Raw genomic sequence first — 17288 nt, 5'->3', positions numbered from 1 at the left:
TTAGGACAGTGGTTTTCGATCTGTAGTCTGTGAATCCGTGGGTGCCATAGATTAGGTCTCAGATTTCTAAAGGGATCCATACCTCCATTCAAAATTTTTTAGGAGTCTGCAACTGAAAAAAGGTTGAAAATCACTGGTTTAGGGCAATAAAAACCTGTACTCATTTAATCATTTATGGATCAAGACTGAACTAAAGTAGAGACATAGCTTTACAACGGGAAGGCAGTTGTTAGTTCTTGCAAGAATCCATGCAATTCTTACTTTACAACTCAAGTCTATTTCCTGCTTAGTGATATTTTTACTAATTCCACTCTAAGGCAGCACATCTATTTTTGATTTTATACTCGCTTATTTAACACAGCATTTTAACATTCCTGAACTGAATTTTGGATTCTTTTAGAAAGAAAAGCCTTAGAAAAAAAATCTAATCTTTTACCTGGAGGAACTTTTGAAAATCAAATAAAACCAAAAGTCATCAATATTTTCCTTGGTGAAAATCATGGACACAGTTTTCATGTACAAGATCAAGAAAAAGCAGGTTGATGTGAGCTAAAGTTCCTGATTTACTGCTATCGAACAACAGAGATACACCCCCCTTCTTTGCTATCACTTACCGGCTAAGTTTTAAGGGTCCTCAAATGCAGTGGCTCAAGAATTTAAAAATAGAATAGCAGCACTAAAGTAGGATGCAAGGCTGGGAAGGGGCTGTAGGGACTAAGTACTTAGAGCCACTTCAAGTTAATTATAAACTTTAAGTCAATTTAAGATTTAAAAACAAAATTCATGACTCTGTGGATTTAGTATTCATACAAGTGATGTGAATGCAAACTTACCAGCACAGCTTTGACAATACATCTCAGTCCTTATGTGCAATATACTCTGCAGTTCTATATCTGAAAGGCAGGTCTCCTATTCCACAGGTTTTCATCCTCATCTCCCACAGAAAGATGATCTAGCCCATGGTATGAGTTTATTTTTAAGAAGCTATTCTGAGCCAATGTTGAAGTGCCCATAATGATAGTTTAGGGAATTTATATAGCTTATGAATTCTGTTTGATATTAGAGTGTTTGTGCAAGGTGGTGATGTCCATTTTGAACGTGGGGCTTGCCGCCTTCTGCTGTTTTACCTCCATTTTGGACTGAAATTCACGTATGATAATGGAGTGAACCAGAAGAAATTCCATTTGAATTTGACCACCTTTGAACAATAGGAAGGTTGTAGCCTTTGGGAAGAAAATTTCTCTAACTTTTCTGCAGGGTGATAGGGTTTGGGGCCTGGAATTTTCTCTCAGAGGAAGAACATCGGAACCAGACATTTGTGTTAGGATTTATAAACTCAAGAAATTCATAGGGCAGGTGAGAGGAACAAAAGGGGCATGTAGTTCTGACATAGGGAAGTATTTTTAACTGTGGAACCAGCCCAGGGAAAAGCATGCTGACCTGAAGAAGACAGACTCCATGATTCAAAAAAGCTAGTAGCCACAGAAGGATCCTGGACACTCAAAAGGACTTGGACTTAAGCCCAGAGAAAACTCCCAAAGGATAAGGAAACTGAGGCAGGGAAATGAATGTAAGATTTTATTTTTGTCTCAATCTAATGTAATTGTATTTAAATCATTGCCAAACCTGTGTGTTATGTGCAATACCTATTACACATCACCAAAGAGGTGAACTGTAAACCCAGAGCACCCACCAGGTTGGAACTCTAGGAGAACATATAGTGAAACCAATAGGGAATCAACACTGGTCCTGGGGCAGCTGGGCAATGTAATTCCATTTCTGTGCAAGGGTAACTGTCTGTGCCCAGGAAGTGCACCAGGAGACCAAGGAATGGGATGCAGCCTCCTCAGTTTAAAGGAAGGTTAAGAGCTCAACATGACCCAGTGTGGAGGGACACAAATATGCTGATCAGTGTCCAGGCAGGGGCAACTCTACCAGGGCGGAGATTCCTTTTTTCTTTTTAAATCACTTGCCTTGTGTGTAAGGGCATCAGTACAACACAAGCTAAGAAAAAAATTAATTGAACTGCTGAAAGTAGAACAGGATTGTACAATGGTCATGTTCTACTGCTGGCTAAGACTCATGCTGTGTAATAAGTTTAACTTTGATTTTAGTCACCTCAGTTTTCTAAATAATTGATTACCTGCAACTAACACAAAAACTTGGATACACTTTGGTTTAAGTGCTGAACACATTTAGGAGCCTAACTTCAGCCATCCACATTTAGGAGTGTTTACATTTCCTGTTTGGTGCACACAGTTTTCAATGGAAGTTTTAGGGGATTAGTGCCTTGCGGGTGGAGGGGTGGGAAGAGATCAGGGCACAAGTGCATAAATACTTACTCAACCAGGTTATCAGTGGGTAAAAACTACTGGAATAATTTTCCAACTAAGACTTACAGAAATCTTAGCTACAAAGGCTATTGGCAAGCACTTGAAAGGGCTGAATTAGCCGCTAGGGGAAACCAGAGCAACTGTAGCAATTATCATACTTCAAATTTAATTAAGTAGTTTAGAAGTCTTAATTGGGAACACAAACATCCATTAGAATTAACCTGCATATTAATTCCAAGTACAATGTGCAAGTTGCAATAAGCCATTTATTGTTACAGAAAGCTTACATGTTTTGTATTCTACAAACAAAATTAATAAAGTAATTACATTAAGAGCAGTAACAGTTTTTACACACAGAATATTACAAAAAGACTTCCTGAATTTTTTTTTAGAATTTTACATTTAGAAAACTAAGCACTTTGTCATATAATGCAACATTTATCGGCACCTTAGAAAGGAGTAAAGCAAGGTTTATTTTAACGGCTGGTACATTTACAAGATACTTCTTAGCATTTCAAATGCACCGAACCTTCATACAACTTTTAAAGGAGGTGTTAAATATGGGATTTAAGTATACAGGGAGCGCTGAAAATCAGAAATTGCTACACATTGGGGGAAAATGTAGCTTTGAAAGGTGCCCATTTAAAACAAATAAAACAACCTTTAGGAAATTTAACATTGGTATTTATTATTCTCTCTCTATCTTCCCTTCCATCAGTCCAGTGTCACAATATTTTATTCACTACAAAAACATGCAGTCCTACTCAGTTTATATCTGTATTTATTATATAGCTTCACAGTACGTCCATAGTCAACTCTAGTCATTCTGAGCTTTAAACGGTACACTACGTATTCACTGCCGCACAACAGAACCTTTAAGGCAAGACTAAGTTTCCAGATTTGCTCTGGAAAAACTGAGTTTTATTGCTGAGGACATTGTGTTTCAGGAGTTGATTTAGAAGACACATATAATGTATTGTATGTTTTCTTTCGTGTTTTCTTCTCAGGCTTGATTGTTTTTTCATGCAGGTCTTCATTTTCCACAGTTTCAAATCTGGATCCAGCTGTTAACCTACAGGCAAAGCATCCATTCTAAATACATATTTAATTAAAGAAAATCAAGGCTGTGGGTCTCATTTTAACTTAGGTCAAGCACCAAAATGGAATACCCAATTGCCCTATCCACAAGAGAAAGTAGAGTCAGCTAGTATTTTTACTACAAGATTTGAAAATATAAAAACATCAAAACTGTTTTGAATTCACATAGCAATGCTCCCCATCTTTACTTTGCCACTTTAAAAAGCTTTTGGTTTCCAATTTGTTTGATCTACTGAACCAGTTTGAAACGGATGATCAAAGATGGTAATTGGTTGTTATCCTCCTTGAAACGGTATCATGCCATGCGTGGAACAAAAGATGAACACCAGTCACACACAAAAGCACAAGCTCCAGGAGAAAGCTACCTATCAGTTCCTGATTAACACATTACATATGACCATAAAGTGGCAAAGTCACAATTCAACTTTTGTATTGCAACAGACAAAAATATAGGGCCAAATTCAGTGCAAACAATTTCCATCCAGGCTCTCTGCTACAGTAGCCTCTGCCCTGATGGTCAGTAACATCTTAGAAGCTCAATCAGTTTTTATTGACTTACTTGGGCTCAAAGGTTATCATAATTTGGCAAAGCTATGTTTTTAATCTGCCTGTAGTCTAAACAGGTGTGTGGGGGGGGAGGGGGAATGTTGGCTTCCACACTGTGGTGTAAGACCTCCATTAAGACACAGGTTCTCAGACTTCAAGCTACAACTACACAAAAGTTTTCAAACTGCATAATATTAACTAATTAAGCTAACGATAAGTGATTTTTACAAGTCTGTCAACTTTCAGTACATCAGACATGTCATGTTGAATCATACTGCTTGTAATCTATTTCCAACATATATAAGGGATTATTCAGTTATTTTCTAATAGGTCTTGCCCATCATATAGTGCTGGCCCCTCATTTACTGCTGTATTATAACCATTTTCAATGCAAATGGTTTTCCTATTATTTTTCCATGCAAACAAGTGCTGCAGTTGTCAGAGATCATTTGCCATGGAAAGAGAGGAGCAGCATAAGATCCACACATCTGGGTAAGAAAATCTAATTCTGGGGACTTGAAAAGCTTTGTTGGAACATGAACCTGACTTCTAGAGTCCTCACCTGACCCCATCTATCTGCAAAACATCCCACTTAGTTTTTACACCAAATATAATGGCATAAAATTCTCACCAGTTGTGGTATGCTGCACAGAAGTCCCTGAAAGCACTCATTTGTCACCTTCAATAAGCCTTCAATAAAAACTGCAGGCCAAGAGCTAGGCTCCCTATGTAATCTTTACAAGTTAACAAAGGAGAGGTTTCTTACCTTACAGCAATTTGAATTCTTTTAGATGTTTTTTGTCCCCCCATAGGATGCGAGTGCCCATGCGCTCTTGAAAGGAGAATGCAAAGTAGTGCTTGCAGGCCACACCTGCACAGAACACTTTATGATGCAAACAAGGGGATCATTCAGTTCCTTCACAGCAACAAAGCCAGAGACTCCACAGCAGAGGGGAAGGAGGGAGGGAGGTGGAGCTTCCACAAGGACAAGCTACTTTAAGGTAAGTAACCTCTCCTTCTTAGAGTACATGTCTCTATGGGCACTTCCCCATAGGAGACTCCCAAGAAGTAATTCAAAGAGGCGGTGGGTACTGGGAAGCTAAGTCAAGAACTGTTCAGAGAACTGCATCACCAAAGGCAGGGTCCTCTCTGGAAGCAGGTAAGGTGGCATCAGGCTTGGCAAAGGTCTGAAGAGAAGAACAAGCTGCAGTTCTGCTATGGGAACATCTTTTAGTAGATGTGGACTGAGCTCAAGTGGAATGCACTATCATATGGGGAACTACACCTCAGTTATTTCCTAACAGGTCAAAAAACAACCTGAAAATCACTTTGACAACTACTGCAGAGAAATAGATTGGCCTTTCATTCTTTCTGTAAATGAGAAGGATACTCACCTTGTGCAGTAATTGAGGTTTTCTGAGATGGTTGTCCCTGCGGGTGCTCTACTTTAGGTATCTTCATGCCCTGCACTTGTAATCAGATATTTGTGGTAGCAGTGCCCGATTGGGCCGTGCATGCCTATTGCCATCTTGTGCTGCTCCGAGTGGTTACATAGTGGTGCACAGCCAACCGTCCCTCTGTTGCTGCCCTACCCCAGAGAAACTACATGAAACTCCAAAGGAGAGGGGAGGAGGTAAGGCTTGTGCAGCACCCACAGGAATAGCCATCTTTAAAAACCTCAGTTATTGCACAAGGTGAGTAACCTTTTCTTCTTTGAGGAGCGTCCCTGTAGGCGCTCCACTTTAGGTGACTGTTGAGCAGTGCCTCTCAGTTGGGGAGGGGTGGCTTCAGAGTTGCAGTATGCATGGCGGATAACACCTTGAGTCCAAAGCAGACAGTTGCTCTAAGGCATAGTGTTTTGTAAATGTATGGGCTGATGCCTAAGTTGCTGCTCCGCAAATGTCAACAATAGGGACATTATTGAAGATGGCTACTGATGTCCAAAGTACTCTGGAGAGTTTTGATAACAATGAACTCTACATCTACCAGTTCCAGAGGTGGATGCATCCTGATATCCACTTAGTCTCTATTTTGAGACAGAACGACCAATAGGAGAAGCAGATATAGCAACAAATAGTCTTGAAATTTTCTAAATGATTTTGTTCTTTCAATGTAGAAAGCTAGGGCTCGATGAACGACCAGCGTGTGGGAGTGATGCCTCCTTTCAATCTGCATGTGGTTTTGGAAAAAAAGACTCAGGTAAATAGATAGGCTGATTCAGAAGAAAGGGAGAGGCGATGTTGGGTAGAAATTTGGGGTGTGGTCTTAAGGCAACTTTGTCTCTTAAGAAAGTTGTATACAGGGTGTGCCCCATTAATGCCCCTAGTTCTCCCTGCCTTCTGGCAGAGGAAATGGAGATAAGTAAGGCCACCTTCATGGATAAGTGGAGGAGTGAGTATGTGGCGAGTGGCTCAAAAATAGTTTTTCCATAAGCCCATGTAGGACAAGTTTGAGGTCCCACATGGGCAAAGCGTTCCTTATTGTGGGATAGGCACTTTCAATGCCCTTAAGAAAGCAGGTTTCAGAGTAGCAGCCGTGTTAGTCTGTATTCGCAAAAAGAAAAGGAGTACTTGTGGCACCTTAGAGACTAACAAATTTATTAGAGCATAAGCTTTCGTGAGCTACAGCTCACTTCATCGGATGCATTTGGTGGAAAAAACAGAGGAGAAATTTATATACACACACACAGAGAACATGAAACAATGGGTTTATCATACACACTGTAAGGAGAGTGATCACTTAAGATAAGCCATCACCAACAGCAGGGGGGGGAAGGAGGAAAACCTTTCATGGTGACAAGCAGGTAGGCTAATTCCAGCAGTTAACAAGAATATCAGAGGAACAGTGGGGGGTGGGGTGGGGGGGAGAAATACCATGGGGAAATAGTTTTACTTTGTGTAATGACTCATCCATTCCCAGTCTCTATTCAAGCCTAAGTTAATTGTATCCAGTTTGCAAATTAATTCCAATTCAGCAGTCTCTCGTTGGAGTCTGTTTTTGAAGCTTTTTTGTTGAAGGATAGCCACTCTTAGGTCTGTGATCGAGTGACCAGAGAGGTTTTAGTTGGGGGCTGAAGGTGATGGCTAGTGGCGTTCTGTTGTTTTCTTTGTTGGGCCTGTCCTGTAGTAGGTGACTTCTGGGTACTCTTCTGGCTCTCTCAATCTGTTTCTTCACTTCAGCAGGTGGGTATTGTAGTTGTAGGAATGCATGATAGAGATCTTGTAGGTGTTTGTCTCTGTCTGAGGGGTTGGAGCAAATGCGGTTATATCGTAGCGCTTGGCTGTAGACAATGGATCGAGTGGTATGATCTGGATGAAAGCTAGAGGCATGTAGGTAGGAATAGCGGTCAGTAGGTTTCCGATATAGGGTGGTGGTTATGTGACCATCGCTTATTAGCACCGTAGTGTCCAGGAAGTGGATCTCTTGTGTGGACTGGTCCAGGCTGAGGTTGATGGTGGGATGGAAATTGTTGAAATCATGGTGGAATTCCTCAAGAGCTTCTTTTCCATGGGTCCAGATGATGAAGATGTCATCAATGTAGCGCAAGTAGAGTAGGGGCATTAGGGGACGAGAGCTGAGGAAGCATTGTTCTAAGTCAGCCATAAAAATGTTGGCATACTGTGGGGCCATGCGGGTACCCATCGCAGTGCCGCTGATTTGAAGGTATACATTGTCACCAAACACTTCAATCTCTCCGGTCACTCGATTACAGACCTGAGGGTGGCTATCCTTCAACAAAAAAGCTTCAAAAACAGACTCCAGCGAGAGACTGCTGAATTGGAATTAATTTGCAAACTGGATACAATTAACTTAGGCTTGAATAGAGACTGGGAATGGATGAGTCATTACAGAAAGTAAAACTATTTCCCCATGGTATTTCTCCCCCCCACCCCACCCCCCACTGTTCCTCTGATATTCTTGTTAACTGCTGGAATTAGCCTACCGGCTTGTCACCATGAAAGGTTTTCCTCCTTCCCCCCGCCCCCCGCTGCTGGTGATGGCTTATCTTAAGTGATCACTCTCCTTACAGTGTGTATGATAAACCCATTGTTTCATGTTCTCTGTGTGTGTGTGTATATAAATCTCTCCTCTGTTTTTTCCACCAAATGCATCCGATGAAGTGAGCTGTAGCTCACGAAAGCTTATGCTCTAATAAATTTGTTAGTCTCTAAGGTGCCACAAGTACTCCTTTTCTTCTTAAGAAAGCATTTAGTCATCGGGTGGGCAAATATAGTGGCTCCATCCACTTTGTCACAGAAAGAGGGAAGAGCTGCCAAGGGTACCTTGATGAAGCTTGTGGAAAGCCCTGATTTTTTTTAATTATAGCATGTAGTCCAGGACCCTTGGTAAAGGGGAAGATGTTGGTAAGATCTGTTTATCTCGACACCAAACGCTGAATCATTTCCACTTATGGATATAGGTCTTTCTTGTACTTGCTCTCCGACTTCAGTAATATATCTTTTACTTCATCTGAACAGGCCTCCTCGACCACAGTCAGCCATGGAGTAACCAGGCCGTGAGGTGTAGTGGCGGACATGTCCTGCATATTGTGATAGAAAGTGAGGTACTAGGGGAAGGGTTTGAGGTGGGCTCACTGCCATTTGAAGGAGATATGGAAACCACGTTTGTCTGGGTCACGTAGGAGCTATCAGAATGACTCTGAATTTGTCCTTCTTGGTCTTGTGAGTGACCCGGTGTAGGAGTGGGGTCGGAGTGAATGCATACATTAGCAGCGCATCCCATTGGATGAGGAGAGAATCAACTAGGGAGTGGTGTCCCAATCCTGCTCTGGAGCAATATTGTGTGGTATTCTGTACTGTTGCGAAGAGATCTATGGTGGGAAATCCCCATAGTTCGAATATTGCACGTAGAATTCCAGGATCCATCTCCCATTCATGGGTTTGTGAGAACTCTGCTTAGGGCATCTGCTGTTGTGTTCTGAAATCCCAGATAGTAGGATGCCAATATATTGATGTGGTTGCTGATGCACCAATTCTGAAGATGTATTGTCTCTGTGCTCCCCCTTGGCGGTTTATGTAAAACGTGCATGTTATATTGTCCGTGAGGATCCTGATGGCTGTGTATTTAGAGGTAGAAAGTGATTGCATGGATTTCAGATGGGACTCCCATACAGACGTTCTTTGGTTATGTTCACCATTTTAGGGAGTCTCTTATTCTGTGTGGCGCCTGTATAGAGAGTGCCTGTGCAGTGTGTCCACTGTTCGAAGCCAGGCCTGCAGGCATCTCATGTGAAGTCTGGCTTGTTTGACAACAGATGTCGATGCTGACATATGCCTCAAGAGCCGTAAAGATATTTTGGCAGATGTTTGTGGGCTGTCCATCACTGCCAAAATTAAATTGACTGGTGTGAGGAAGCATTGTTGAGGTAGTATTGCTGTTAAACAGTCGAGACAGGCTCCTACAAATTCCAGATTCTCGACAGGAACAAGTGTGGACTTTTGTGCGTTTATTTGTAATCCTGGGCTCGTGAAAAGGGTTATCGTACTCTGCATGGCGTTTATTGCTTCTTGTTGCATTGATGCCCTTATGAGGCAGTCGTCCAAATATGAAAATATCATTACTCAGTATCTGAGGAGGTATGCCGACACGAAAGCTAGAACTTTGGAGAAAACCCTCAGAGCGGTGGACAGGCCGAAGGGTCGTACTTTGTATTGGAAATGTTTCCCTAGGGTGAACCTCAGGAATCTTCTGTGTGAGGGGTTCATGATAATATGAGTCCTGCAGGTTGAGAGCCAATCTCCCTTCTCTAATGCTGGAATTATTGTAGATAATGACACTATTTTGAAACATTGTGTTCTTACGAATTTGTTGAGTTTCTGTAGATCCGGGATGGGTCTCCACCCGCCAGATTTTTTCTGTGTTAGAAAATAATGCGAACACCACCCCCCTCCCCCACCCCACGTTGCATTGGTATGGGTTCCTCAACACCGAGTTGTGTGAGGTGATTTATTTCCTGTTGCAGCAGGTGCTCGTGAGATGAGTCTCTAAAGAGGGATGGGGAAGGCGGGCGGGAGGGGAGAGGTAGGTAGAATAGAAGTAAAGGGGATGGAGTAACCCTTTTGGATAAATTTCTAAAACCCATCTGTCTGTTGTGACGGTTTTCACACTTGGTAAAATGGTGACAAGCTATCTCCGAACTGTCAGGAGATCCTGTTTCTGTTTCTGGAGTTAGAGAGCATGGTGGTCACACCTTGATCACACCTTAAAAATTGTTGTCTGGAGTGGATTGCTGAGACGTTGAGGGTTAATCTTGGTTTTGCTGACATCTTTGTCTATGCAGTTAGTCATACTGCCTGTGGCGTTGCGAGTACGGCATTAAGCAGAATCTCGGTGTATAATATCTGCCCTGTTTCTTTTCTCTCTTTTTTTTTTTTTTTTTTTTGCAGGTGTATAGATGCCCAGAGATTTTAAAGGTTGCCCTTGAGTCCTTGAGAGTGTGAAGGGACTCATCTGTTTTGGTCGCAAACAACTTTGGGCCTTAAAAGGGCAGATCCTCCACTGTCGAATGGAATTCCCTTGGAAAGCTGGAGAGATGTAACCAAGATGCACTGCGCATGACCACACACGTTGCTATGGATTGTGCAGCCATGTCTGCCGAGGCCAGGGAGGCCTGGCAATGAGGTGGCCTTCTGTAATGTTGACTTTGAACTGTTCTTTCATCTGGCAAACGGTCAATAGGTTCAGATATCTTTGAAAAGATAGAGAGAGAGAGTGTACTTGGGTAGTAAAGATGCATAGTTTGCTATGCAGAACTGTTGTGTGCCAGACGAACATGATTTGTGACCAAAGAGGTCTAGCCTCTTTCGGTCCTTGTCATAAGCAGTTGTTCTGGCTTGGTGCTGTTTCCTCCTTACATAAACAGACTTCACTACCAGGGAATTTGGTGTGGGGTGTGTAAAAAGGAATTCAGCGTCTTTGGCTGGAACACAGTATTTATCAGATCTTTTGCAGGAAGGTGGCGCTATTTTGGGCATCTGCCAGATGGTTTTGGCAGGCTCCATAATAGTGTCATTGATTGGCAATACAATCTTGGAAGTGGATATCTGGAGTATATCCAACAGATTGTACTGTGATTCTGGTAGCTCCTCCTGAGATATGTCCAGGGATTCTTCTACTCTCTTAAAAAGGTCCTGGAACAGCTTGAAGTCGTCCCTGTGATAGGGGCATTATTGTTTCATCAGGTGACAAAGATGACAGGTTAGCCGGTGGTAAGGCTTCCTGATCTGAGAATTCCTCTGCCCTTCTCTCATGCGTATCCAAAAGCGAGGGGAGAGATGGTGGCGGCAACTGCGGAGGTGTGGGTCTTGATGGGATAGGACGTCTGCGATGTTGGGAGGCAGAGCCCATGTGTGCCCAGACCAAAAGCATGCATCTGCAGCTGCAGGGTAATTTGATTGGTGGGATGGCCCCAGTTTGGGTGAGGAGTGATGAGGTGTGTAAACACTTTTCTATCTTCCTCATCCTTGTCGCTTTAAAGATGTGGAGCTAAGCAAGGTGAAGTCATCAGTGGACTTGGTACCGACCAGGTTGGAGTGCTGTCAGTACTGAGGAGCGGCAATTCAGGGGTTGAGGATTCCCACAGATCCGCATGCCATAAGAACTGGTGCGGTACCAACAGTATCAGTGTTGACGTCAGCGTTGCTGGCAGTGCAGCCATATGCATTACAGGCACCAGTGACGAGGGTTTTAGGCTGAGCTGTGCAGGCACCACAGGTTCCATGGGTGGTGATGTGGAGGGCTTTGTTGTGCTCTTTGAGGTGCTGTTAGAGCTTGACCGCTTTGGGTCCTTTGCTCTATGAGAGCTCCCACTGCTGGAAGGACCCAGGGTCTATGAGTCCGAAGCACTCGATGCAATTGGTTCGAGATGGACTTGGCAGGTGGGGATCTTAGCCAATTCCCTCTGAATAGAAGTTTGAGCCCTCTCTTTTGTGGCCTTTTTAGGTAAATGCTCCTGGTGAGGGAAGGTAAGAGCAGGTACTCTGTCAGATGCTGCTGATGGAGACTGTTGGCCTGGAGGTGTCTGAGACTCAAGGTCTGAGGTCTCCATCATGAGCAATTTCAGTTGGAGATCCCTTGCCTTCCTGGTTCTGGCCATGAGGTTTCAGCAATGTGGACGCTTTTGAGAAATTTGGGTCTCGCCGAGACACGGATGCACTGTTCATGTCCTTCAGATACCGGGATAGAAAGTCTGCAAGTCAGACAGTTTGAAACCTAGTCATCCAGGCATGCCAGATAAATCTGTCTCCAAAATTCAATAGGGTACAGACAGTCTATGGGAACCTAAACCTATCTTCTTACTGAGGGTAAATACAGAAAAAAGGAAAAAAATTTTTTGGTAAAATAAATGGAGGTAAGGGATATCTAACTATTACTTATCCTACCACTAAAAACTATCTAATGCTAATCTTATCTTGAGAGAGAGAGAAGGTGTTGCTGATTGCTCCAACTCAAGCCAAAGGTGGCAGAGAAGAAACTGATCGATGGTTTGGGCTAGACACTGCTATGTAACCACTCGGAGCAGCGCAAGACGGCAATGGCATGTACGCGGCCCAACCCGGCACTCGTACCACAAATCTCTGATTACAAGCACGGGGCATCAAGTCTCCCAAAGTGGAGCACCTACAGGGACACTCCTCGAAGAAAAAGAAGATACAAATAGCTTAAAATGTAGTCCTGTCTAAGTAGAAGACAAGGGACTGTAACATCTGGTGAATGAAGGCTTGATTCCTCTGAGGTATTAGATTTTGGCTTGAATACAGGAAGGTAATCCCTTGTTAAATGAGATATGCTAATTAGATCTTTGGGGGGGAGGGGACGCATGGGGGCCTAATATAGCCATGACCTTAAAAAAGGTGGTATATGGTGGGTTGGCCCTAAGTTCCCCCAGCTCTCCCATTCTTCTTGCTCAAGTACTGGTGACCAGAAGTGAAGTTTTAAAAGGAGGAGAAGTGGAGGAGAGCATGATCAATCAGCTCGAAGAAGACTCTCCTTAAAGCATTAAGGACCAGGTTGAGGTCCTACTAGGGGATGGGTCACAGACAGGAGGATACAATTGTATAGGCTTTTCAAAAATTTAGCTGTGGCAAGGTGGGCAAAAACCAAGAACCCCTAGATAGAAGAGTGGGAAGCTCTGCAGAAGCCTAATATAGAAATATAAAGCTTATTGACAGACCTCTCGCATTTAATTCCAGTATCTTGGTAAGCAGAACTTCTAAGTCTTGGAAAAATGGAAGAGTACCAAGAATGAAAGCCTTTCCACTTCTGGAGGTAAGTCTTGCAGGTACAGGGTTTTCTACTGGCTAAAAGAACTGACTGAACTGCCTCCGAACAGGTCAATTCCATGGTCGAGAGTCATTCATGAGCCACGCGTTGAGAATCAGAGAGAAAGGGTTGGAGTGGATAAAGGACCCTGAGTTCTGTGTCAATAGGTACTCTGTGGTAGGAAGTTATAAGGGTGCCACCTCCTAAAAATGGATGAGGTTTAAGTGCCACATCTATCTTGGCCAGGCTGGTGCTATGAGAATAGCTCTCACTTTTTCCGTACATAGTTTTGAGAACAGTCTTGAGGATTGTCTCAGCAGTTAAGTATAAAAGTAGGGCATGAGGCTATGGAGTTATTAGCGCATTTCCCCCAGAGCAAAACAGGTGACTTTTGGAGTCTTTCAGGGTGGCAAAGAGATCTATTTGTGGTAGACCTTAGGTCTGGCAGATGCTGCAAATGACCATCTTTGAGCTGTCATTTGTGGTCTTGCCAGAAGTGTCTGCTCAGGGAGTCAGTGATCATAATCTGAAGGACAGGTAGATAGACCACTTATAAGTCTACTCGACAGGAAATACACCAGTTCTAGAATCTTAGCAACTCTGCACGTAAGGACTGGGATTTTGCTCTGCCTTGGTGGACAATGTAATACAACACTGCCCTGTTATCAAGCACTACTCTGACCAAGTGGCCTTGTAGGTTGTGGAGAAAGTTTTAGCAAGCATATCGAACTGTTGATGTCAAGAGTCAATTCTTGCAGAGATCATTTGCCCTGAACTGTATTTCCCTGCAACTGAGCTCCCTATCCTAACAGACAGGTGTCTGTTGTGAGAACATTTGGTAGTGTTGCATGCGAGAATGGGATTCCCACAGACCCTTTGTGGGTTCTTCCTCCATGTAAGGTAATCAACACATTTTAGAGGCATTCTGACCGATTTGGAGCAGTTGTATCTGGTTGGGGTATATACCGTTCTTAATCATGTCTAGGGACATCTGAGGTGTAGTCTCATGTAGGGAGTCAAGAACTTAGAGGCAGACGTGACCCAAGAGCTGAATACAAGTGTTCACAGTTATTTGTGGGCTGAACTGCAGCACCAAGGTTAGAGATATGTGCTGCTTCTTCTATGAGGTCTTCAGGTCCACGGTCACAGACAAAGCTGGACCAGTGACAAAAGCAGCCTGAAATTTTTGGGTCAATGTAACGGGGAAGGAGAGGATCTCTCTGGACCTGGGGAACATTCCATTAGAAGGACTTTTAGTCTAGCCTCCCCGTCTTTTTTGGACCTACCCTTACATCCCAGACAGACCTTGCATTTTGAGGGGATATGGGAGTCCCTCAAACACCACAGGCTACTTTAAATGTCCAGCACTGCAGGGGAAAGACCTGTGGTAGGACTTAAACAGGTATTTTAGGCAAAATTATGCTCTGGCACAAAGGTCCAGAAGTAGGAGAGGAAAAATCTCTCTTCAGAAGCACACAAAAAAAGAACTAAGTAAATAATTGGGAAACAAACAATAATGAATAAAGACTTCCACAAGGTGAAAAAGGCAAGAAGCCGAAATAGCTAACAGCAAAGACTTTCTCTCAAACTGTAGGTGGCTGAGCAGGAACTGAGTCGCGGCCGGCTTGTGCCTGCCGATATCTTCTTATTTGGACCACAAAGTGTTGTTCTCTGCAAGCACAGGCCCATGAGCACTACTTTTCAGTTTCCAATCAAGAACGCACAGGCGCATGCACATACTATGGTGCAGAGGTGGATGCACTCATAGCAACATATACTCTAAGAACCATCTTGCAAACTTCATGATAGGTAAGGAGTCTGTTGTCCAGCTAGACTGATGAGCTTCATCTAAAAAAACAAATTATGTTCCTGTAGCACTTGGAGCTTTGCTTGCCAAGTATCTTCTTGCTAGTGCTCCCTCTGCTTCATGGCTCCTGCACCCCTCCTTCCCTGGATGCCCTCTGGACCACTACCTGTAAATCCCTCAGGCAGTTTAAAGTGTACAAGAAAAGAGCCTCCCTGACAGAGAAATGAAAGTGTGCTACTCTGCTCATTATCTCTTGATAACGATATTTAGCCAGTGGTTTCTACAGTGTAAACAAACAGATGAACAGTAATTGATTAAAAATAAACAGTTAACCTATGCCTGAGCTTTTAACTCCACACATAATCCAAGCTTTCTTTTACACACACACACACACACACACACACACACACACACACACACACACACACACACTCACTCACAGGCTGAGTTTTCTGACAAAAAAATTGGTAGAAGGCCAAAACACACAGAAGGACAATTAAAATCCACAAAAAGAAAAGGAGTACCCGTGGCACCTTAGAGACTAACAAATTTATTAGAGCATAAGCTTTCGTGAGCTACAGCTCACTTCATCGGATGCATTTGGTGCATTTTTTTTCCACCAAATGCATCCGATGAAGTGAGCTGTAGCTTACGAAAGCTTATGCTCTAATAAATTTGTTAGTCTCTAAGGTGCCACGGGTACTCCTTTTCTTTTTGCGAATACAGACTAACACGGCTGCTACTCTGAAACCTGTAATTAAAATCCAGTATGCTTACATTACAAATTCTGGTGAAACATTACCAGAAACTTTTACAAGATAGGCCCAGTATTGAATAACTGCATCCACAAATAACAAATAGGACCCTATCAAATTCACGGTCCATTTTGGTCAATTTCACAGTCATAGGATTTTAAAAATTATAAATTTTATGATTTCAGCTATTCAAATCTGAAATTTCACGGTGTTGTAATTTTAGGGGTCCTGAGCCATAAAGAATGGGGGGCAGGGTATCACAAGGTTATTGTAGGATGTTGTAGCACTGCTACTCTTACTTCTGTGCAGCTGCTGCTGGTGGCGCTGGCTTCAGAGCCGGGCAGCTGGAGAGCAGCAGCTGCTGGCCAGGAGCCCAGCTCTGAAGGCAGAGCCACCACCAATAGCGGCGCAGAAGTAAGGATGGCATGGTATGACATTGCTACCCTTACTTCTGCGCTGCTGCCTGCAGAGCTGGGCCCTCAGTCAGCAGCCACCACCCTCTGGTTGCCCAGCTCTGAAGGCAGCAGCGCAGAAGTAAGGATGGCATGGTACTTCAGAGCTGGGTGCCTGGCTAACAACTGCTGCTCTTCAGTTGCCCAGATCTGAAGGCAGCACAGAAGTAAGGGTGGCAATACTGCGACCCCCCTAAAATAATCTTGTGACCCTCATGCAACTCCCTTATGGGTCAGGACCCCCAATTTGAGAAACACTGGTCTCCCCTGTGAAATCTGCATTGAATAAAAGCACACAAAAAAGACCAGACTTTATTGTGGGGGAAGACCAAATTTCACAGTCCTTGAGACTTTTTCATGGCTGTGAATTTGGTAGGGTCCTAATAATAAATCACCACGTATGTCTGCAAGTTTCAAGCTGCGACATGTTACTGTACCATGTACCCAAATCAAGAGTTCTGTTAAGACTATTTCTACCTTGAAGCAAACATCTTGCATCTTGTCTGACTGAGGTATTACTTACACGCACACACACACCCCTACCTACCTTATCAGGTAATTAAGCTTTTCACCTAAACCAAAATATATTAAGCCAATTGACAGAAAGGCAACCGTCAAGTCAAATATACAAACCCTCTCTACCCAACATCATCAGTTCTTCTCCACCCTAATGAAGTAAAAGGAGGATGGTACAGCAAGTATCTATTGGGTACATTAAGTGAACAACTCTAGTTATTGCTAAATAAACTTCCTTTCCCCTTCACATTATTTCTTCTGCCAATCCCCATTACAGTATATCGTGAAACAAACAACAAGTTTATGGAAGAGAGCTGAAGAGTAATAACTAATCAGAAAATGAAGGACTGTGTATTGCCAAATAGCATGCAATCTGGTTACTACACAGAAAGATATTTCAGGAAAAAAAGTCAATTTAAACTTCAAGATGGAACATCACAAATTTCAAAGAATGAACACTGAGTAAAGCAGTTGTTCTTCGCTCTGGGGATTATGATCT

General features: G+C 43.0%; 1 protein-coding gene across 3 annotated transcripts in view; it reads right to left on the bottom strand.

Moving 5' to 3' along the window:
• Positions 1-2579: 2579 nt before the first annotated feature.
• SPDL1 (spindle apparatus coiled-coil protein 1) overlaps positions 2580-17288 on the bottom strand; it is a 49071-nt gene continuing 34362 nt past the window's right edge. For all 3 annotated transcript variants that reach the window (XM_038414130.2, XM_038414123.1, XM_038414127.2), the window contains one exon: positions 2580-3405. In XM_038414130.2, the coding sequence (XP_038270058.1) occupies positions 3255-3405 (151 nt within the window). In that variant the 3' untranslated portion in view covers positions 2580-3254. The remainder of the gene's footprint in view (positions 3406-17288) is intronic.

The sequence above is a fragment of the Dermochelys coriacea genome, chromosome 8, assembly GCF_009764565.3.
Source record: "Dermochelys coriacea isolate rDerCor1 chromosome 8, rDerCor1.pri.v4, whole genome shotgun sequence".
In the NCBI taxonomy this organism is placed as follows: Eukaryota; Metazoa; Chordata; order Testudines; family Dermochelyidae; genus Dermochelys; species Dermochelys coriacea.
The sequence above is the reverse complement of the archived record's forward strand: the minus strand, read 5'-3'. Positions and strand labels throughout refer to the sequence as shown.